Below are 24,295 nucleotides of genomic sequence, written 5' to 3'. Positions count from 1 at the left end.
TGTAGTATTTAAACTAACAATGAGAATACAAAGCATACAGTAAACCTTAAATGACACAAATGAATGAGACAATAGTTTGATTAAAAGAATAAACATTTATATAGATGCCTGTATGTATGCCTGCTTATATTTTGAGTCTCTTTTAAAAGCATATTCATTATTTCAAACTCAGCGTAAATGAACGTCATGAACACATGAATATAACACATTTACATGACTTTTACTAAACTTTGGGGATTTTCCATGGTGGTACAAACCCTCCATAAGTCATATTTAAGTTTTCAAGCTGCAATGTGGTTGATATCTTGCTGCGGGCTTTGGTGACATTATGGGATTCTGTGGGCCGTAAGCTTTCCAGAAAGGTGCGCTAATCATGTGTAGCATCAAGCTATGATATGAAAATGTATATTTGCATAACTTGGGGCATAACTTCTCGTCTCATCATTAAGGAACCATTAGCAGTAAAACTTTTTAAAACGGCATTTTTTACAACAGAATGAAATGAAAGGCACTATTGGAGAGTCCGGTTAGAAAAGGAAATCATTTATTTAACACGACCGTCGGCCGGTCGGCACAGAGCTCCAGACTCACTTCAGTATTTACAGATAGGCACATTCACGCCGGGCGTCGGCGCCGCAGCGTCAGGTCCGCCGCCTCGAGTCCAGCAGGGAAACAAGACGAAAGAATAATAATACAAAGAGGGTCAGCCGGGTTAAACGGGGTCTCCTGGTCCAGGGCGGGTTTAAAAAGGTTTGGGCTGAATCTTCCTGAAATATTACACTGCACTTCCAGACGAGTGGACAAAATAACAGGAACAGCTGATCTTTAGATAAAATAGTGTTTTCTCTGTCAGGAGAAATCTCATTTAAATGTAAAACATTGCGTTATGGTGAACTCAACATCTGGAGGAACATTTATTACAGCTCATATTATTCCTATTGAGTAACTGACAAAGGAATAAAAACAAATATTCCTTCAATTGATTTTAAACTTGACACGTTCTCCAAATATATTGCAACATAAAACTGAAAAGCATAAAAAAGGGGACTTTTAACGAAATAAATAAAATAAAAAAAGACCAAAGAAATAAACAATGAATAGTACAAAACATGAAATCATAAATGCAAAAAAAAATATCCAACCCAAACATTTACACAATAAAAGCTTTTGCTTCGTGCTAGAAATGCTCTTTAAACTAAAACAGATATTAAGTTTAGAAAAGGAGCCAAAAAAAAAAAGTCTGTTGAGCTCTGAATAATCCATGTCCTTCATGTTTAGCCCTAATATTGTATTTATATATCTATATATATCTATATATAGATATATATAGGCGAGGGGCTGCAGCAGGTTTTCGGTGTGAAGGAAGAAGTGTCACCATAACGTAAAGAGGATACAGTCCAACTAATGAAGTTAAATAAATAATCAGTCTTTATATTTAAAAAAGGAGGCGTGTTTTATTCAAGCTGCAGGTGTCAGTGGGCGGCGGTGCGTTCAGGAGATATTTACACTTCAAAGACTTCGTACGCAGGTGATGCTACAGCGCATGAATGAAGGTTCCCCTGGAGTCCAGTAAAGAGACGCAGCATGGAGGAACTGGTCTGGGATCAGCCCCGACATCCTGAAGCCCTCCGTCAGCGGGGTGTGTGTGTGTGTGTGTGTGTGTGTGTGTGTGTCGCCTGAGAGCAGATCATGAGGAAGAGCAGATCATGATGAGGAAGAGCAGCGAGCGGGATGACGTGAAGGAATGAAAGCAGCTCCAGTTAAAGGAGTGAAACCAGTACGCCGCCCAGGCTGAGGGCTGGGAGGAGGAGGAGGACTTTAAGATGCGTTCAAGACACGCCGGGAGAGTCAGAAATCCCATCTTCACGCGGAGGAGAAAGACCCGGCGTGGCACAGATTCACCTTTAAAATGCAGACGGTCAGCTGAACGGTTTCCTCAACACAAAGCAGCCGGTCGCCTCGTGAACTGTATAGTCGAACGCCGTATTTCCAAGAAACGTATGACCTGTGGTTCAAAAGAAGATTTTTTTTTTGTGGAGAAACTCACAAAACCAACTTCTACGGCCGTCAGCAGTTTTTATATTTAGTGTTTAAATCATGATTTATAGAAGAAATATGAAATGTTAAGACGCGTTAAATTGGCCCCAAAAATACAAGTTTTTTCTTTTGCACAAACTGATCGCATCAAAAGGATGCCGCTTCGACCAATCAGCTGCCGGGACACTACCCTCCTCCTATTGGCTCGTGAAGCCTCAAAGCTCCGCCCCCTCCCTCCCTCCTTAACGACCTTCTATAAGCGTGATTGTGTGCTGAAGGTTAAATATCGTTCTGATCTGGGATCTGTTTCCTCCACAAGAACAAACAGAAGCTCCGCCCCTTTTACTCATCTTATATATTTATAGATTAAAAAAAGGAGTCATTTGTGACGCTCGGCGTAAGTAACGGTTCGGCTGCTCTTCGTCCGTCGTGGACGCTCCTCACCAGGAGGAGGACACACTTGGCTACCCTCGTCTTCCTCCTCCGACAGTTCAGGGGTCCGCTGACTGAAGTCAAAGCGCTCGCTACTCCCCCCCGCCTTCCTCCTCCTCCTCGTCTTCCTCCTCCCGCCGCCGCGTGTCCGTGTAAACGTCGCTGACCAGGAGGACTCTGGCGAGGAGGCTCTCCAGGATCTGGCGCTCCAGCGGCGTGGAGCTGAACCACAGCGGGTCGTCGGGGCCGCAGGCCGGGTCGGGCTGGACGTAGAACACGTCCAGGCGCTCCCGCAGCGACGCCGGGCTGAAGGAGGGAGGAGACGAGGAAGGAAAGGAGGGAGCAGGTGAGAAGAATCAAGGAAGATGGAGGAAGGACGAAAATGTGTGACAGAAGGAGAGGAGACAAGGAGAGGAGACAAGTGTGAATCTATTGTTCTGAACTTTTGAAAAGGTGACATTTTCCACTGAGTCCTCATTTTTTTAAGTAGTCAACATTGTCGAAACGTCTGGATGTGAACAGCAATGAGATCTAATCACCGGACTCGAGACGAAGGAGAAGCGATGTTTATTATTTTAATTAATAATAAGTTTGATTCCAGATGTTACTGCTTTCTGAACACTTTAATTCAATAATGTATCAAGAAAAATTGTAAAAATAAATCTTTATTAGATAGTAAACTTTATATTTTGGGTTTCTGGTCACATAAAACATTTTTATACATTTTATGTTTAATAAAAAAAAAATGTTTTGGCTTCCACCAATTATGAAAAAGACAATTGAGAAAAACACCATATTGTTTACTGGTCCTGGACCCAATATACAGCTAAATAATCACACAGTAAATACTGTCGCCTACATTTGACGTCCATCATACAGAAGTAAAGATAAATTATTTGATAAATTATGTGAAATCAAACGTATCCGAGTATTTAGAAGCTTTTTTCAAACTGCATCAGAAAAAAGGGAAAAGGTTTATTTTATTTATATTATGTATTTATCGGAGCGAGAAAGACGACGATTTAGTATTCGACTCTGAACGCACCACTTGGATCTGTAGAGGTCGTACAGGCGACACTCGTGCTTCTGGACCGGGCATCGAACCGCCGTCCCCCCTGAGTCGTCGTCCTGGTCTCCGTCCTCCAGCGGGCGTTTCCGCTTCCTCGACTCCGCTTTCACTGAAAGACAAAAACACCACAAAATAAAACATCTACAAGATAAAAATAATGCAAATTAATTTCAAGAGCCGAAGAAAAGTTGTTTTTAAATGAGTTTCCTCTGAACTCCAACTTATTAGATATTAAATAAACTAATTGATCAGCCCTTTACAGTCAAACAGAGCAGATCAATACTTCCACTGTCTGACTACTTGCATTAAAATGCTGATAAACTCATCATGTTATGACAAATATCACAACAAAAAGAAACCTTTTAAATAAATCCTTATTTATTATCTGAGATATATATATATATATAAATAAACATATTCCATACCGTGGTGCTCCTGAGAGATGGAAGGCACGCGGATGCAGACGCCGGTCTCCTTGGTGACGGGGTGCACGGCGTCGGGCCCGTAGACGTTGGCGAAGGAGAGGCGCAGGTGCTGCTCCACGGTGCGCAGCCCGAAGTATTTGGTGTTCAGGTAGACCAGCGAGCGCAGCAGAGCGGCCGGACTCTGCTCGCCCAGCTGCCGGCTGCTCCACAGACTCTGCTCCTCCACGCGGCCCCACAGCGAGCCTGCAGACACAGCAGAGGGATTAGGGACCGCTTTGTTGGACCAAAAGGAACAAATTCCCACCAAACTTTAGTCCTCTCGCATTAGAAACTAAATTAATGGAAGTGCATCAACGTAAACTTATATTTTGCATGTTAAAATACAACATTTATGACTTGAAATCAAACCTACAGTGCACCATGTTTGACCGGCTGAGCGGATAAAGGATTATGGGATGGAAGGAAACATATTTGTCTTCACATTAGTTAATAGTATATATGGAAGTGTTACAAGGAATGTGCATTTATACATCATTACGGTTGTTTCATACCAGCGTCTGGCCGTCACTCTTATGAACAGTTAACCAGACTCTTCCATCTGCTTTTTTTACTACTGTCTTTAATGTCTTTTTTTATATTTTTGTTTACAAACAAGTACAAAGAGCAAAGTGAAACCGGAGTCAAATTCCATGTATGTGCAAACTTACATGGCCAATTTAAGCTGATTCTGATTATATAAATATTCTTTTTAAATAAATAAGCCTTTAATGTAACATTTTTTATTACATTTTTAGTGTATAAATATCAGTCTATAAAATACATTTCACGGCTTTTTTGGGTATCTGGAAAGAAAGAAACGCGTCTGGAGGATAAATAAATAAAATAAAAAAGCAGCCTTTTAAAAACTACTTCTGTATTTAACATACACTCATTAAAAACCCTCCTAAATCATGTATTTCACCCGTTCGTGTCCTCATAAGTCGTCATAGTGCAATCACAGGGGATCAGGATGTGAACAGCAGATGAGTTATAATCACGGGACACGCGTGCACTGCGGCTCACCGCCACCAGGTGGTGCCCACGAGCACAGCAACGCATTTACTTCCTCTCGCAGCTACTCTGGATCCAAATTGTACGTTTTTTGTGTGCAACGTGGTTGTAGGAAGTGTAAAGTGTAAAGGCAGACTCACCATCAGGGAGCACGCTGGGCTTCCAGTCTTTCAGGACCTTGTTGAGCTCCTCCCCGAACTGCCGGTATCCGGGGTCACTGAACAGGTCATCCGTGCGGCCTCTGGAGTGGAGGTGCTTCTCACACACACACACACGACGAAAACGCGTTAAATTACCGATAAAAACAGGTCAAACTGACGGCGTCAATGTGCAGAGATCAAAGCGTTGGTGTCCTCATATTTAAAATAATCATCACTGTATTTTTTCAGAATGTGAACAGCAAAATAGTTATAATCATAGGACACAGATATCTGCTTGAAAAGATCGGAACATTACGAATTATGACTTCTGCAAAAACCCACAAATAAACTGGTGGGACATTTATATATTTAAAAAAAGAAAAGAAAAAAAAGGAGGTAAGTAAGGTACGTTAAAGCGGCAAGGCCCTGAATTAGTTTTTAAAGTCTAATATTCTTGATTTAAAGGTCGTAAATAAAAAATATTTTTTTACTTTGTTAGTTTTAACAAACGGACGAAATGAATCTTACATTTTCCGGTCAGTAAAATCCCCTTCGAGACGACTTTGAGCGGCCTCGCGCGCCTCTCTGCAGCCATGCTGCTGCCTCTGCTGCTGCTCACGTGTGAGGGAGCAGGAGCGAGGACTGCGCATCAGTAACTCTGTCCGACCGGAAACACGCGCTCTAACTTTAGTTCCTGCCTCTAAAAAAGGACCGGAAGGAATTCTCAGGGAACCAAAACGAGGCTAAAGCTTTTTTACTTCCTGTGAATACTTGTTTTATTAAAATGTTATTTTAAGAAATGTCATTTTAGTCGGTGATAATATATATATTAAAGTTATATAATATGAATATATATGTATATATAATAATATAAATATATTATAAAAATATAAATTTATATATTAATACATATTATAAAATATAAATGTATTATAAAAATATAAATTTTATATAATTTTTTTAATTTATATTTTTATAATACATGGGAAAAATGCAATCACAGGTGCAATCACATGATCAACGTCTTCCTCATTTCTCTCCCAGATTAAATAAGGGGTTAGGGATAGGGTTTTGCAACCACTGAACAGGAAGTGACCATATTAGGACTGAGGAGGAGTGACGCGGAGACGCAGTACACTCTCTGGTGTTGACCTGTCAATCACATTGTAGCCCCGCCCCTAAAGCATACCCGGCTTTATGGTCTGTTGAAACTAGAGATTGAGACATGAACTCATGTTTACTGAGGGAATAAATCAAGAGAAGTAGAGTCATTTATATAGACTTCTATACAACCAGAGGAGTCGCCCCCTGCTGGTCAGGAGAGAGAATGCAGCTTTAACACATGAAGACGTCCCATCTGTTAAAGGCACATGAATCTCGAGGATACGAGGAAGAGCCTCCGGCCCGGTACCGACCTGCTGGATCCCCAGACAGAGGTAGAGGATGCTGTCTGGCGAGTAGCGCTCCCCGCCGGGTCGACACACCTCCCTGACGAACCGCGACAGCGCCGCGCTCAGCTCCTCCGAACTCAGAGACAGCAGGTTGCCGTTAGAGCGAGCTGCAGGAGACGAGGAAACACACGTGTTCTCAGGCGTGTTCTCAGGCGCGACGGCCGACATTTAAAAAAAGAGCAATGCCAAGATCCCGTTGGGCTTACCAGGCTTTACTTTGGTGTCTTCTGATTGGTCGGCAGCAGCCAGCGCCCAGCGCTTCCAGGCGTTGACGCCGTAGCGAGCTTTGAGAGGTAGCGACCGGCCCCCTGAGCGTCTGTCTGCGGGACGGGAGGAAGTGGGCGGGGTCTGATCCGAGGCGTCCTCCAGGGCCCGCCTCTTGGTGCCCTGCAGCAGAAACACGGTAAGCAGCGTCACGCGTGTGTGCGCGCGTGTTAGCTTGCTTGTGTGTGTGTGTGTGTGCATGCTTGTGTGTGTGTGTGTGTGTGTGTGCACATACTTGTCTCCTGGGCTGAGGCCGAGGTGCCGACTCCTCCGACTCCTCGCTCAGGACCGGAGGAAGAGAGAAGCCCAAGTCCTCGTCCATTCCCTCCAGGACCGGGACCGGGTCTGAGGCTGAGGCAGGAACAGGAAGTGTGTTTACGTGCACTCAGACACACAAAGCAGGTGGTCAGGTGTTTAATGAGCACTTCAACCTGGACCATATTTTGGTGTAATGTCATAGCTTTAGTTTTTAAATTCTAATTGAGTTGTTTGTTATAGCCTTTATAGTTTTTAAACAGATACATTTTTTTCTTTTCTTTGTCTTTTAGCGGAAACATATGTTGCTCATCAGAACTTAATACTGTAGAACTATTATTATATAGAACTATTATTATATAGAACTATTATTATTTTTCCTGAACGGCCTCAGAGAAGTTGGTGTTGAGGTGTTTTACCTTGAGGGAAGTCGGCCTCCAGGTCCAGGTCGGGCTCGTACTCCTCCTCCTCTTCCTCCTTCTCCTCCTGCTTTGGCGTCTCTTCCTCCTCTTTCTTCTGCTTCTCCTTTTCCTCTGGCATCTCTGCCTCCTGCTTCTCCTCCTCTGGCCTCTTCGCTTCCTCGGCAGGCTTCTCCTCTTCCTGCTTCTCCTCTCCTTTCTCCTCCTTCTCCCCTTCCTTTTCCTCTGGTGTCTCCTCTTCCTCGGCCGGCCTCTTCGCTTCCTCGGCCGGCTTCTCCTCCTCTAGCTTCTTCTCCTCTTCCAGCTTCTCCTCTTCCAGCTTCTCCTCTTCCTCGGCCAGCTTCTCCTCCTCCAGCTTCTCTTCCTCCTCCTCAGCCAGCTTCTCCTCCTCCTCTAGCTTCTCCTCCTCCTCTAGCTTCTCCTCCTCCTCCTCAGCCAGCTTCTCCTCCTCCTCCTCAGCCAGCTTCTCCTCCTCCTCCTCAGCCAGCTTCTCCTCTTCCTCGGCCAGCTTCTCCTCCTCCTCTAGCTTCTCCTCCTCCTCGGCCAGCTTCTCCTCTTCCTCAGAGTTGCAGCTGGAGGCCTCCTCCCCTCTGCGCTCCTTCTTCACCGCCACCAGCTTCACGTCTGAAACACAAAGCCGGTAGAAGATCATGATCATCATCATCATCATCATCATCATCACCACCACTTCAAATCTAACTGAACCTTCTGTTAAATCTGTATTTTTGTGACTTTAATGTCCGTTGCTTCCTTCAAAATAAAATATGCATGATCTCGTCTCGCTGCAGACTCTCTCATACCGTCTTCCGGCTCCCGGTCCTCCTCGATCATCTCGGCCTCGGCGAGCAGGTCGGCCTCCGCGGGGTCGGAGGTCGCCTTGTTCCTCAGCTCCATGATGGCCTGCAGGATCTGCTCCGCTCCCTGCAGGGTGGTGGGCAGCAACACGGGGACCGGGATCTGCACGGGACACGAGCGGCAAAGCATCAACCACACCGGCGTTTTATTCATCGGTTAACGCGCCTTCCTTCTCCGAGCATCATCATCATCATCATCCTCACGTGGGCGTCGTGTCTTACCGGAACGGGCAGAGCGACCGGAAGGGGCGTGATCTGAGCGTACATGCTCATGGGCACGGGGATGAAGACGGGCACGGGGATGGGAACAGGAATGTACTCCCTCTTCACGCCATCGTCTACATCTGTGGACAATTCATATCAGGGTTCATACACATCCTGACCAATGCGTTTCATGACTTTTTAAAGGGCATTTAAAGAGCCATGACGCGATGACTTTGAGCTCAAGGAGAAACTTCCGCTTCCTCGCTATAGAAACATGCTAACTGAATGATTCCGCGTGTGCTAATATGAACACGGATGTTGGTGCTCACCCGTCTGCAGCAGCTTGCTCTGCATGTGCGGCTTGCAGTACGTGGCTTTGGTCAGCGTGAGCGGCTTGCAGAGAACTGCCTTGTTCTTCACGTCTCGCATCAAGCCGCCGTACGGCACCGTGCCCTGACTCACCATCTGAGAGCAGAGGGACGGGTTACACACAGAGACACACACTTTTGACATTTGAGGATTTTAATTGTTTTGTTTTTTTAAACACCAGCATTCAAAGTAAATATTTTGCCTCCAAATGAAATTGTTAAGTGGAAGTTACTTTGTTCCTTTATAATGTTTTTTAATACTTGACTTCCTTCTTTACGGTCAATAAAGTAGTGAATATGAGTTTACAGTTCTTTAAGTTCTTCCTGCTGGAGGAGCTTTCTGTGTTTAGTCCTAAACTCAGAGATCAGACACTGAGCTTCTCTTACTTACCCCCAGTTTGGCCGCATGCATTTCATATCCTGGAAGAGAAGAGAAGGAAGCATGAAGGAAACATGAAGGAAGATGATTAGCATAAAGAAAACATCTTTAATTATTCATTCAGCCGGATTATTTTATAGATTCATTCATTTGGTCAATACGTCAGAAAATCAGAGTTTCTCAAAATATAATAATGTATAAAGATATTAATTTTAACCGCAGCACCGTGGGCCGCGTTCCCCTGGGCCCCTCTCACTCTCACTCTCTCACACACACACACACACACACACACACACAGTGGGCCGCGTTCTCCGGGCCCCTCTCACTCTCACTCTCACACACACACACACACACCGTGGGCCGCGTTCTCCGGGCCCCTCTCTCACACTCTCACACACACACACACACACACCCCGTGGGCTGCGTTCTCCGGGCCCCTCTCACACACACACACCGTGGGCCGCGTTCTCCGAGCCCCTCTCACTCACTCACACACACACACCATAGGCCGCGTTCTCCGGGCCCCTCTCACACACACACACACACACACACACCCCGTGGGCCGCGTTCTCCGGGCCCCTCTCACTCACACACACACCGTGGGCCGCGTTCTCCGGGCCGCTCTCACACACACACCGTGGGCCGCGTTCTCCGGGCCCCACACACACACACACACACACACACCGTGGGCCGCGTTCTCCGGACCCCTCTCACACACACACACACACACACACACACACACACACACACACACACACACACACACACACACACACACACACACACACACACCGTGGGCCGCGTTCTCCGGGCCCCTCTCACACACACACTCACCCCGTGGGCCACGTTCTCCGGGCCCCTCTCTCTCACACACTCACACACACACACACACACACACACACACACTCACACCGTGGGCCGCGTTCTCCGGGCCCCTCTCACTCACTCACACTCACACACACACACACACACACACACACACACACACACACACACACACACACACACACACCGTGGGCCGCGTTCTCCGGGCCCCTCTCACTCTCACACACACACCGTGGGCCGCGTTCTCCGGGCCACTCTCACACACACACACACACACCCTGTAGGCCGCGTTCTCCGGGCCCCTCTCACACACACACTCACACTCACACCGTGGGCCGCGTTCTCCGGGCCCCTCTCACTCACACACACACACACCGTGGACCGCGTTCTCCGGGCCCTCTCACACTCACACACACACACACCGTGGGCCGCGTTCTCCAGGCCCCTCTCACACACACACACACACACCGTGGGCCGCGTTCTCCGGACCCCTCTCACACACACACACACACCCTGTGGGCCGCGTTCTCCGGGCCCCTCTCACACACACACACACACACACACACCGTGGGCCGCGTTCTCCGGGCCCCTCTCACACACACACTCACACACACACACACACACCGTGGGACGCGTTCTCCGGGCCCCTCTCACACACACACACCCTGTGGGCCGCGTTCTCCGGGCCCCTCTCTCACACACACACCCTGTGGGCCGCGTTCTCCGGGCCCCTCTCACTCACTCACTCACACACACACCCCGTGGGCCGCGTTCTCCGGGCCCCTCTCACTCACACACACACACACACACACACACACACACACACACACACACACACACACACACACACACCGTGGGCCGCGTTCTCCGGGCCCCTCTCACTCACACACACACACCGTGGGCTGCGTTCTCCGGGCCCCACTCACACACACACACACACACACACACACACACACACACCGTGGGCTGCGTTCTCCGGGCCCCACTCACACACACACACACACACACACACACACACACACACACACACACCGTGGGCCGCGTTCTCCGGGCCCCTCTCACTCTCACACACACACACACACACACACACACACACACACACACACACACACACACACACACACACACACACACACACACACACCGTGGGCCGCGTTCTCCGGGCCCCTCTCACTCACACACACACACCGTGGGCCGCGTTCTCCGGGCCCCTCTCACTCACACACACACACCGTGGGCCGCGTTCTCCGGGCCCCTCTCACTCACACACACACACACCGTGGGCCGCGTTCTCCGGGCCCCTCTCACACACACACACACACCCCGTGGGCCGCGTTCTCCAGGCCCCTCTCTCACACACACACACACACACACACACAAACACATACACACACACACGCACACACCGTGGGCCGCGTTCTCCGGGCCCCTCTGCGTGACCATGATGGGCTCGTTCTGCTGGCAGTAGAACTTCAGCAGGCAGTCCTGGTCACAGAAGTGCTTCATCTCGGCTCTCCACATCACCGACTCCGTGAGGTTCCCCTGAACCTTGCAGCAGTCGCAGCGCAGCGCCTGAGAGAGAGAGAGAGAGAGGAAACGTTTTCACAACCGCGGCAGCGTTAAAAGACCCGCGTTTCGTTTCCCGGCGGAGAGCAAGCGGACCTTGAAGTACCAGTCGTTGAACTTCTTGGCGCAGGCCTCGCTGCAGAAGTCGCGCGTCATGCCGCCGAGCTGCCGGGTCAGCGCTCTCTTGCACAGCTGGCTGCAGTGGTTGCAGCTCACGCACTTCAGGCCCAGCCGCCGGATGAAGTCCTGCTTGAACAGCAGCTTACAGCCTGGAGGAGGAAAGAGAGAACAACAAGTCAACTAAACTTCAGATATGCAAACAGGGTTCAGACACATGTTGACCAATGGATTCCCATGACCTTTCAATGACCTTATGCCACAAAAAAAGCGTTCTGAGGCGGGTACCTTCGCTGCAGAACGGCTTCTTGACTCCGGAGAACTTGACCATCTCGTGCAGCGTCTTCTCCTCCTGGCAGTACTCGCAGAACGTCACGATGCAGTGCAGCTTCTTGTAGTCCTCGCAGCACGTCCTGCTGCAGAACTGGTACACTTTGTCCTGCACACGCACACAAAGGGATCACTCCACTGCTCCCAGTCTGCCCAGTCTATGTGTGTGTTCTTTAATAATTAATATCCCCAACAAGATTGTTTATTTATAAGGACTAAAGAGAAAACATAAACAGAGACACGACACCGACCATGTGCGCACACACACACACCTAATCGTTCTTGTACAGTTTCTATTTTTATTCCTACATCGTGTGGAAACTTCCTCCAATGAACACGACTGTATGAGTCAAATTGATCGCTATAACGATTGTTAATATTATACGTTTCTAATGCAGATTATCATCAAAGTGACTTTTGTATATTTATTACATAAATATAAAGTAATGAAACGGACAGCGTTGATATTTTAAGGCTCGCTACCTGTTATTTATTTTATATATATCTATATTTTTTTTTTATATTTCGTTTTTAGATATATATATCTATATATTTTTTTTATATTTCGTATTTAGATATATATATATATATCAATGAATCAATGGATCAATGAAGCTTCCTCTCAGGATCAATGAAGCTTCCTCTCAGGATCAATAAAGCTTCCTCTCAGGATCAATAAAGCTTCCTCTCAGGATCAATAAAGCTTCCTCTCAGGATCAATGAAGCTTCCTCTCAGGATCAATAAAGCTTCCTCTCAGGATCAATAAAGCTTCCTCTCAGGATCAATAAAGCTTCCTCTCAGGATCAATGAAGCTTCCTCTCAGGATCAATAAAGCTTCCTCTCAGGATCAATAAAGCTTCCTCTCAGGATCAATAAAGCATCCTCTCAGGATCAATAAAGCTTCCTCTCAGGATCAATAAAGCATCCTCTCAGGATCAATAAAGCTTCCTCTCAGGATCAATAAAGCTTCCTCTCACCTCCCACTCCAGCGTCTCCGGCTTCAGGCTGAAGGTTCCCCGGCAGTAGTTACACTTCAGCTGGACGGTGTTGGTGGTGGAGAGCGCCGTCTGTCCGTTGGTCGTTTGAAGAGCAACGTTCTGTAAAGAAAAAAGAACACCATTAAAACCGTCTGATGACGAGCAGCTGGCGTGTCCGACGCCGGGCTCCCACAATGCACCTGGCTGCACTTAAGAGGCCATTAATTAGTTAGATCATCTCAGCTATTTATCACATGAGATTAGTTTGCAATGCATACGTATATTCTTTCATTTCATCATCCTCACTGCAGAATAGTGTCTTAATTCAACTACAGCAGAAGAATCCTCATCTCTTCTGTCTTTAACAACATTAAGTCTGCTGGGCGCCGGCAATGTCTTTATTCTCACTTTATTTATAGTTTGTTTTTTAAAGAGCAGAAAGGTAAGAAGAGTCCGCCCACCTGGAACTTGGTGACGCACTGCGAGCTGCAGAAGTTGAGGATGTTCCCCTCCGGCAGCGTGGCCTGGTACTGCGGCAACGAGTTCCTCTTGCAGAAGTGACACGACGGCTCGGTGTCTGCACACACAGGCGATACAAGAGCACCGTCATTTAATAGAGAAACAACAGGAGAGCTAGGAACGTTAGCAGCACCGCTAATGGAGAACCAACAGGAGGAGAGCTAGGAACGTTAGCAGCACCGCTAATGGAGAACCAACAGGAGGAGAGCTAGTAACGCTAGCAGCACCGCTAATAGAGAAACAACAGGAGAGCTAGTAACGTTAGCAGCACCGCTAATGGAGAACCAACAGGAGGAGAGCTAGTAACGTTAGCAGCACTGCTAATAGAGAAACAACAGGAGAGCTAGTAACGTTAGCAGCACCGCTAACGTACTGGCTGAAGGTAAATGATAATGTTCTCATGATGCGTTCACATGTAATCTCGTAAAATGTAGTGTTGGTGATAAACTAGAATAAATCCAAATGTTTTCACATGAATCTAAAATAGATATTAGAGATGAATTATGATGTTTAACTTCTTATCATTTGCATTGTGTTTTTATGAAGAAAACAAACACTATAAATTACTATAAGGCGTGATCAGGAATCTAAAAGTTATTTTTTCTTTTCTTCTGATCCGATAGAGTTCTTTGACCCGTCTCACTCCTCTCCCTGGCCGCGTTGCGTTTGTGGTCCAGACGAGACGTCTGTGCGTCTCTGACTCACTGATGAAGGAGGTGGTCGGCAGCTTGCCCTTGTTCATGCAGGTGACGGTGCAGAAGGAGCCCATGGTGCCGGCCGCGCCGAGGCTGTGCAGAACCTCGCCGGTCTTGATCAGCGTTTTGCAAGTCAGGCAGGTCGCAAGTTTACTGTGAGCCTGACGTGAGAGGAGAAGAAAACACATCAGAACAACCTCAAAGCTCCATTTAGCTCACATTTATTTAATGTAATAAAGAAATAAAAACACTTTATTTTTCTCATACTGCAACCGAAAATACGTTTAACCCTCTGGACCCCACTTTTTATAATTTTTTTTAAATAGCCTGAACTGTTTATCACGGTGTTAAACTTCAAAAGCCGCCATTATTGTCAGGTTTTCATCTTTCCGACAGGTCCTTGAACGCATCGTGCGATGAACATTTCTGCCAGAAAAAGCAGCCAAGACAAAGCATTAAATTGGGATTTTACCAAAAACATTTTATTCAACACGTCTTATTTTTAAATCGCCACAAAATAAACCATTTGCTTTAATAATATTGTGTAAAAATCATTAAATTCTGAGCTCCTCAGTGAAACTATGACGTCATGATTGACTCATCTGAGACCAACAGTCACGTGACAACAAATCTGTGAAACTATAACTTCAGGAAGTGAACATATTTACATATTTTTACAACCTACTTGTGTAGGTTCTCTGTGTCGAGCCTCCATGTTGTTTTCGAACATTTGGCAACACTTGTAGACAAGAAATTCAACTTGCATTTTTTTTTTTTTTTATGAATTATGGCATTATAACAGTTATTCTGCAACAGGTTGTAATGCCAATGGCATATTCTGCTGCTGCAGCTTCACAGTAAAAAGCTTTTAACTGGCAAAACACGAGCCAACATTTATTATGAAGTAGTCACTGGAGCTTTTAACTGACCGCCATCATTCATCTGAACTGCTCTATAAAACAAGACAACGGCCATTTTGGTAATTTTTTTGACAGCCGATCCGATTGAAATATGTCAAGAAGTAATGGAGGAGGAGGAAGAACGAAGGAGGAAGAAGAAAAGAAAGAAGAAGAAGAAGAAGAAGAAGAAGAAACCATAAAGCTACAAAACCGAAGCCCGACACTTGTAGACATAAAAGAGGTTTAAAGCGTCTGTCGGAGGAATCCAAAGTGGATTCAGACTTTAGTCGAGTCAACCTCGACCACGTCTGAGCCTTGGAGGAGTAAACTACAGAACTCACATGAACAGTATTCAATAATCTGTGTGTTTGTTTTGTGATTCCACTGCTGATTCTACTCTTTGTCCTCCTTTTATTACAAGAGCGAGCATCAGATCTGGAGATACTCGTATTACTGGATAAAAAGAATCTTCAGCTCGGGCTGCAAGACCCGGAACCATGTTTTATTAACCGTTATGTCTAACATCCAGACGTGCAGAACTGTAAACATTTAACTTATTTTAATTCAGAGAGGCATAACAGATTTATAATTAGTCTGCTGTTGGTAAAGGTTCAGATTTCTTTCTATTTAATGAAACTGGAATATTTTTTAAATAATTGTTTAATGTATAAACACAGCTGGTCAGATGTTACAAATAATTAAAAGATTTAAATTCTGATTGGTGGCAGAAAACATCCAATCAGACGGTGAGCTTTGTCTCCACGGTGCCTTCAAGAGCCAGAGGAAAGTCTGGCGGCACCAGAGTCGTGTAAAGGAAGTGGACGTCGTCATCGTGACGTCACCCTGTTGGTTTGTGGATCGACGTCACGAAGCCTCGAGTCGCCATCTTGGATTATGAGCGCCGTTGTTTTTTGCAACCAATGAATGGAAGTTTCAACATTTGTCGCCATGTTTTTTGTTGTTGTTGCAACCAATGAAAAGAAGTTTCCATATTTGTCGCCATTTTTTGCATCCAATATTTGGAGTGTGGAGGAGTGACGTAGAGACGCCGTATACGTCTTCATCCTTTGAGGTCGTAGCGTTAAAGCAACTGTATACGTTTTCCTTAATATTTCTATATTTTCAGCTATTTTTTAGGCAGTTTCTAGGCTGTGAGGAGGAGGCGTAATTAATAACAACAGCCACTTTGGGCCGAGCAGACCTGTCATTCTAGATGGATACGGTCGGATGAGCCTGAAGGAAATCGACCCCGGGCTCCGTCGGCTGAGCCCACAGTACCTGCTTGTACTCCCTGATGCAGTTCTGGCAGCAGAAGCGTTTCTGTTGGCCGTCCACCAGCAGGAAGTGGTTGGCCGAGGCTCGGCTGGGCAGGTAGTCGCCACACTGCTCGCAGCAGTTCATGATCAAGCCGTTGGCCCGGCGGTAAACGTTGAAACACGTGTCGCTGCAGATCTTATGGGTCACGGTCTTAAAGCTAACCTCGTGCCGGATCTGTGGACGGAGAGAGAAACGCAGCAAGAACTTCATTCAGCTCTCGTTTTAGAAATAAACCTCATTATGCATCACTTTGGGTCACTAAAGGGAGAGTTTGGATGTGTTTGTATGAGGTACTTCTACACACTCAAGTTTTACTGCAGTGGGCGGAGAAAAGTAATGTCCTGCTGTGGACGCACTTTAGAATCTACATCAGTTTAAATGAACGCGATATTTATTATATTTTCACCTCTTTACCTCGCTGTCAGAGAGACCTTTCTCATTATGCTCTCTTCAAACACACCAGACTCCATTGAGAAAAACAGTGATTTTAGCTCATAGAATACAGGAGCTGTGGTCTCCTGCTGCCTCCATCTGGTCGTTTCTGAGTGTTATAAAGTCAATTCGGTGAATCCAAACCAACATTTAAAAACACCAAAGTCACTCAACAACACTAACTAACAGATGGAGGCAGCAGGAGACTGTGCGGTTAAATCACTGTTTTTATGAATGGAGTCTGGTGTGTTTGAAGAGACCATAGAGAACAGCTTCAGTTCCCCGTTAGAAAGGTGAAATATTATAAATATAGCGTTCATTTAAACTGATATTGATTCTTCTAGGAGTCTAAAATACGTCCACAGCAGAACATTACTTTGCTCCGTCTCGTGCAATAAACTCCGACTGTGTAGAAGAACCTCATGAAACACAACGAAGCATCACAACCATCCCTTCAATAGCGGACGAGTTCACGCCTCGTAGAAACAAACTTCAGTGAATCCAGCAGGCTTCTACTTTGCATGCGTTTGTTTGGCTCAGTGTGCAAAATGAATGAATGCACAGGAACATGAATCACTGAGGGCCGGCGTTAACATTTCAATCCCAAACGACAAGACGCCACGACACGCCCGCAACTAAAAACCTACATTATTAAAATCTTAATCTAAGCAATGACAGGTAAAATAAATCATATATCGTTTATTTTATTCATTTAAAAATTAAAAGTGCGCACCGTTTATGTGCTTTGCATCGTCGTTCTGCAGGGACACTGCTGTTGCTTTTGTATGCAAAGGAAACTAAGGAGGGAGACATAAATAATGCAAAAGGTTTTAAGATGTCACGAGAAGCCGTGGCCTCGCGGCGATGCAGCAGAACCACACACACTAATACTGAACACGCGCTCGCCATTTTGATTCTGGAGGAACGGTTCTCCGGGTTCTGAGCCCTGCGGCGGCCGTGGAGACGGAGCGGCGTCCTCCTGTGAAATGAGCCCCGAGACGCCGACGTGAGGTGAAAAATAAATGAATGGATAACAGAGACGACAAGAAAGGAGAGAACAGTGAGATGGAGGAGGAGGAAGATGAATATTGAATGAAAGTAAAGTGGAGGAGGAAGCTGATAAAAAAGGGAGACAGATGGAATGAAATGGAGGTAAGAGATCGTTCATTAACCGGAATTAAAGCAGGTTTTCTTTAAACAAAACTAAACCAGAAGCTTGAATATTTGTTATTTATTATTATCGTCAGATTTTCATCTTTACGTTTGTCCATGAACATCTGGCCTTAAGATTAATTAAAAAAAGCATTTCTTGAAAAACATTTTATTCTACACGTCTCATTTAAATTCTCTCTTCAATTAAACCTTTTGATTAAATAAAAAACCTTACATTTTGCTCGACTCACAAGCAGGAAGCCATGATGGATTCTCCTGAGACCAACAGTCATGTGACTGAGCTGCAAACTGCTGAATGCAGAGGAGAGCCTGCACAAGTGTGGACACTAGAGAAATGTTGTTTATTTATAAATTCCATTGTTTGCAATTTTTTGTAAATTAAATTAAAAAAAGTCAACTTTTTTTCCATACTTATTTTTCATTTATTTAAGGTATAATAACTAATTCTGCACAGAACTACTTAGTACTGATGCAGTGATGGTGTTGTTTCCATCCAGCTGCAACTTTTGTATTGCAGAGAAAAACTACGGCTACAGAGAGAAAAAGCCCCGAAACTGAGAGGATGTAAACAAATGCAAAACATAATTTTTTTGTATGTGAATGATGGAGACGGTGAAACCCAACGCATGTCTTGCTACCGATCTGAGACGGCTGCAGGCCTTCATGCCCGCCTTACCTTTCAACACCTGACTGACAGGTGGACGGACAGAGGGGAGGAGTCTGACAGGTGGACGGACAGAGGGGAGGAGTCTGACAGGTGGACGGACAGAGGGGGAGGAGTCTGACAGGTGGACGGACAGAGGGGAGGAGTCTGACAGGTGGACAGGCAGAGGGGGAGGAGTCTGACGGGTGGACGGACAGAGGGGAGGAGTCCGACAGGTGGACGGACAGAGGGGAGGAGTCCGACAGGTGGACGGACAGAGGGGGAGGAGTCTGACAGGTGGACGGACAGAGGGGAGGAGTCTGACAGGTGGACGGACAGAGGGGAGGAGTCTGACGGGTGGACAGGCAGAGGGGGAGGAGTCTGACGGGTGGACGACAGAGGGGGAGGAGTCTGACGAGTGGACGACAGAGGGGGAGGAGTCTGACGAGTGGACGGACAGAGGGGAGGAGTCTGACGGGTGGACGACAGAGGGGGAGGAGTCTGACGGGTGGACAGACAGAGGGGGAGGAGTCTGACGGGTGGACAGACAGAGGGGGAGGAGTCTGATGGGTGGACAGACAGAGGGGGAGGAGTCTGACGGGTGGACAGGCAGAGGGGGAGGAGTCTGACGGGTGGACAGGCAGAGGGGGAGGAGTCTGACAGGTGGACAGGCAGAGGGGGAGGAGTCTGACAGGTGGACAGGCAGAGGGGAGGAGTCTGACAGGTAGACGGACAGAGGGGAGGAGTCTGACGGGTGGACAGGCAGAGGGGGAGGAGCCTATCGGACGGACTGACCTCTGTGAGCTTGCCGCAGACGGTGCATTTGGTCTTGATCAACGACTTGGGCGGGTTCTGCTTGTTCTCGTACGCGCCGAGGCAGCCGGTGCTGCAGAACTCCTGGAAAGACTCGCTGGAGTCGACCTGGGCCACGATGGTGCCCTTCATGTTCGTGATGTCCCTGGAGAAGAAACACCACACGGACACATTCAAATCTACGCGTACAACATGTGCATCGGTTAGAAAAAAGAAAAACAAACGCCCCGGTGTGTAATAACATCCGTCCCGATAGTTAACAGCATCTGTCCTGATAGTTGGAGGAAACAATGTGTTTTAGTCACTCGTTGACTGTAAATAAAAGTCCAGTATTGAGAGAACGCTGCAGACGTCGGACGGACTGACCTCTGTGAGCTCACAGAGGTCCAATATTTATTGGACATACATTGACGGTGGGAGTTACACTGCAGCTTTTATAGCTGCTGCCATCTGCAGCGCTCTTCCTCAATACTGGACAACGTTCCATCTCATCTCATTAGAAAACAGGGTGCAGCTAGAAAAACACGGAAGTTACCCGTTAAATATTGAGATGAGGAACTTATGAGGAAGATAGTGCAAAGTCAATAAATAATTGAGAAAATGACAACCAACGCAAAACTGAAACGGAAATCCCCATAAAAGCAACAGTCAAACCGTAAGGCTGTAGGGCCTTGACTCACTTCTTGCACATGGTGCAGCTCTTCTTGGGGGCGGGTTTGTGAGAGAAGGCGGAGAGGCAGGTGGTGGAGCAGAACAGGTGGGTGGAGCCTTTGCGCTGGTAGGCCGTCTGGCCTTTCTTCAGAGGCTTCTTACAGTTGGCGCAGGTCACCTGGAGGAAGACAAACACCACCATGACTTTACTGCAGAGAGACGTCACCTGACTCCGCCTGCAGCCGAGGACGGGTTCTGCAAACCTCCCTTTACACGGCTGAACAAACACTTCACAATAAAATGTGAGAGAGAGAAAAGGAGACGACTGAATGTGCTATTGGATAAACTGCCGCTGTGTTACAGAAACTGAATGGATTGTTGAACACAAGAAATGCACTGTAAAGAAAATGTAAATTGACTGAATGCAGGAGATTCTGTTGCAGAAAGCTGCAGAAGCTTCTGCCTTAGATTCATATGCATTGACAGACTCGGGTGGCAATATCAGTGATCAGTTATTGAAAGCTTATTGGATACATAAACTCCTTGGAGTCACTCGAATTAATTAGATTTTAGTGTTTTTAATTTATAACTTGTTTCTGTGTGTTTAACCGACGTTGTTTATTGGTACCTGTAATGTATTAACATGTATTTTGTGTAGTATATTTTACTTATATTATTCTACTATATTTCTGATATGAATCTCATCATTAATATATTTTCTAACCTTTTCTACTGTTTTTATTAAATACATTTGTAATACATGTACACTATTATATTTTCAGATATAATACTTTATTACATATTTCTACTATTTATTCATACAGTTGAACGCTATGATATCTTCTGATACAATTATCTTTGTATCTATTATCTACTAGTTTTTTATATTAATCTAAAACATATTTTTACCTTCATACACATCTTGTTTTTAAATGTTTAAATACATGTATAAAAACACAAATATACTGTATATATGTATATAAAAATATGAGATATATATATAACAATGTAAATATTATTATTTTGTGTATATATATATATATATATATATATATAAAACAAAAATGTAATATATATGTACAAAAAATAAAATATATATACATTTTTTTATTTATATACAAAATAAAAAATAAAACTATATAAATGTTTATAATATATACACACACACTAAATAAAATATTTTTTTAAATATATATATATAAAAAAAAAAATATATATATATATATATATATATATAAAAATAAATAAATGAGAGTCTGATCACCTTGACGGTCCGGGGCTGTGGCTGCGAGCCGGACGAGGAAGTGGAGGAGGAAGACGGGCCGGGAGGTTTGGGGAGGGAGGAAGCCGGCGACGGGGACTCGACCCCCGTCTGCTTCTGGTTGCGGGGGACTGAAGCCGACTGGGAGATCCACGAGTCTGGAGGGAGAGGAACAAACAAACTTTATTTATTGGCACACTGCACAAACACCAGGATGTTCTCCTACATCCGCCATGCTTTTCTACCCACAATCCTTTGCGCAGCAGGTAAATGAGCAAGAGAGTCAAGGTGCCATGTTATGAGGAAGTACTTCTGCCTGCAGGGAGACGCAGTGTGCACTAATGGTATGTGATAAAGAACGCAGCTGTGATTAAATATAAATATTTACAGCTGGTTAAACTGACATCCCTGAACCGTTTGACCTCGGCAAACACGCGTGGCTTCTGCAGCTTTCTGTGCCAAAGGAAGTGGCTCAACATGAGATAAACAGATTCATCCTCCGGGTTCAGACAGTTGTGTAAAAGAGAACCGCTGCAGTGAACAGCGCCACCTGCAGTCCGTGTGTTGACAGGAACATAAAAAAACTCAATGTCCTTAACCGCCAGTAAGGCTGCATGCCGGGGGCGGAGCCAGGTAAAACGTCTTTCTCTTGACAGACTTTAGACGCACTGCAAAGTGAGAAAATACCACTTTCTCTACTTAAAGGTTCCCTGTGAGGTTTTTACATTCACTCGTCCGTGTAATAAATGCATTTTGCCAAGCTGATGTTTATTTTATTTAAACTGTCCTTGGAGATAAATCATTTTAGTGCAGGATGCTTTTTTGTCTCCGTTACGACAGTGTGCATCCGAAAAATATAGTTTAGGACACAGATAACAAAAGGTTCTGCTCCATGTTGTACTAAAGTTACTCCACTCTTCTTTCTTAGCACCAGCGACCTTCAAATAAAAATGAGGCGGGGCACATTTCCTGCTTCACGTGAACACCAGGAGGCTGAGGGAACGCTGCTCAAGTCAAAAAACATGAATATGAGATCAGGTAAAACGCCCACAACACCCGGGTACCTGCTCTGTTGTGCGACCCCGCGTCTCCGTTCGGCACCAGCTGGCCCGCCGGCCCGGAGCCCCTCCCGGGGTTGAAGGAGGCGGGGGGTCGACCCGCCGGGGCGTCGGGGTTCAGGCTGAAGGCGCTGCTGATCTGCAGGCCGTTCTCCTCCACAGGGCCGTCACCTTCCTACACACACGACAAAACATTGGAAAACTAAATAATAAGAACCATCTCCTTTTCCCTAAAATGTCAATATCAATGCTTCTGAAGGGGTGGAGCACTAATGTGACCTTATTTAGACCGATCAAACAAATCTAAATGTTATCTTTTAACGCACACACAATATTTATTCTGAAGATATCACCTAATTTACATTTTCCATTAACTAATATTTAAGTTAATTAAATAATTCCTAATGATTAGCCTGTTTAAATGACATTAAAAGCATTGACTTGGTATACAACAATGAAGCCAGCCAGCGCACAGGTAGAAACAGGTGTGACGAAACAGGATCCTCACCACCGTGACCACCGCCGCCGCTCCGCCCTGCAGTGACGTCACCGAGGTGATCACCAGCGTCATGTCCTCCTGGACGCCCGCCGGATGCGGCGGCGTATCCGCGGGCGACCCGGCGTCGGCGTGGGCTCCGTCCCGCCCCCCAGAGCCCAGCGTGGTGACGCTGGCGATCCGGATGTCCGAATCCGGCTCGGCGCCGCTGAGCGCGCCCGGCGAGCGCGACGCGGAGGAGGACGAGGCGTCTCCCTGCTCGCCGCCCTCCTCCTCCTCCTCTTCCTCCTCCTCCTCCTCGTCGTCGATGATGATGGGCTCCGCTTCTGCGGCGGTAGGTTTGGCGGACGGCGGCGCCACCGGGGACGGGCTGGAAGACGCGGGGGAACCCGGCGGGCTCGTCGTCACCGCGGGCATGTCCGCGGTCTCGGCCGGCTCGAGGAGGTCTGCGGCGGCGGCAGAAGGCTCGGGGTCCTCCTCCCCTACGAGGACCACGTCGTCATCGTCCTCCTTCGTGGCTTCGTCACCTTCCTCCTCCTCCTCCGCCTCCGCCTCCATGGAAACGGCCTCCCCAGCCTCCTCGGAGGCGGGCGCGGCCGCTGGCTCGGGGGAGGGAGTGGCATCCATGGGCTCCACCCGCTCCCCTGCTGCCTCTTCCGCCTCGGCAGGGATCGGTTCTGGCTCCCCGTCCATCGCTAAAGCAACCACCTGGAGACCAGAGAACAAGAGCCGGTTAGAGCCGCGCCTAATTATCACCTAGCAGCTGCACAGGTGACGCAGGTGTCCCCGGAGGCCCCGCCCCCTGCACACAGACCCCCATATGCCTGGTGAAGACTCATTGTCATTGCGTCAACACGGGCTGCTTCAACTAAAATATGACCTCTTGGGTTTTATTTGCTCAAACAGAACAATAAAAACCAGTTAGATACACATTCTGACCAATGATTTCATGACTTTAAACCAAATGTCCATTAGAAACATTTAGTGAAGTCTGGGTGTAAACAGTAAAAAGTGAGTAAATGTAGTATTTAAACTAACAATGAGAACACAAAGCATACAGTGAACCTTAAATGACTCAAATGAATGAGACAATAGTTTGATTAAAAGAATAAACATTTATATAGATGCCTGTATGTATGCCTGCTTATATTTTGAGTCTTTCTTTTAAAAGCATA

At 46.3% G+C, this 24,295-nt stretch overlaps 1 protein-coding gene across 1 annotated transcript; it reads right to left on the bottom strand.

Moving 5' to 3' along the window:
- Window positions 1-568: 568 nt before the first annotated feature.
- On the bottom strand, window positions 569-23,813 carry zmym2 (zinc finger, MYM-type 2; the record flags this gene model as incomplete). The annotated part of the gene is made up of 25 exons (XM_079226603.1): window positions 569-2,775; window positions 3,515-3,647; window positions 3,964-4,206; window positions 5,154-5,268; window positions 6,569-6,711; window positions 6,811-6,991; window positions 7,104-7,219; window positions 7,543-7,921; window positions 8,042-8,166; window positions 8,343-8,499; window positions 8,619-8,740; window positions 8,930-9,065; window positions 9,360-9,388; window positions 11,579-11,744; window positions 11,835-12,007; window positions 12,144-12,294; window positions 13,164-13,283; window positions 13,625-13,740; window positions 14,388-14,538; window positions 16,555-16,767; window positions 19,637-19,799; window positions 20,335-20,483; window positions 21,570-21,724; window positions 22,631-22,799; window positions 23,145-23,813. 25 exons carry the CDS (start codon window positions 23,811-23,813, stop codon window positions 2,562-2,564), a joined length of 4,488 nt encoding a protein of 1,495 aa, XP_079082729.1. The 3' UTR covers window positions 569-2,561.
- Window positions 23,814-24,295: the final 482 nt, after the last annotated feature.

This window comes from Taurulus bubalis, assembly GCF_910589615.1.
Source record: "Taurulus bubalis genome assembly, chromosome: 1".
NCBI lineage: Eukaryota > Metazoa > Chordata > Actinopteri > Perciformes > Cottidae > Taurulus > Taurulus bubalis.
Note: the sequence above shows the minus strand (reverse complement) of the source record. Positions and strands in the feature narration are given on the sequence as shown.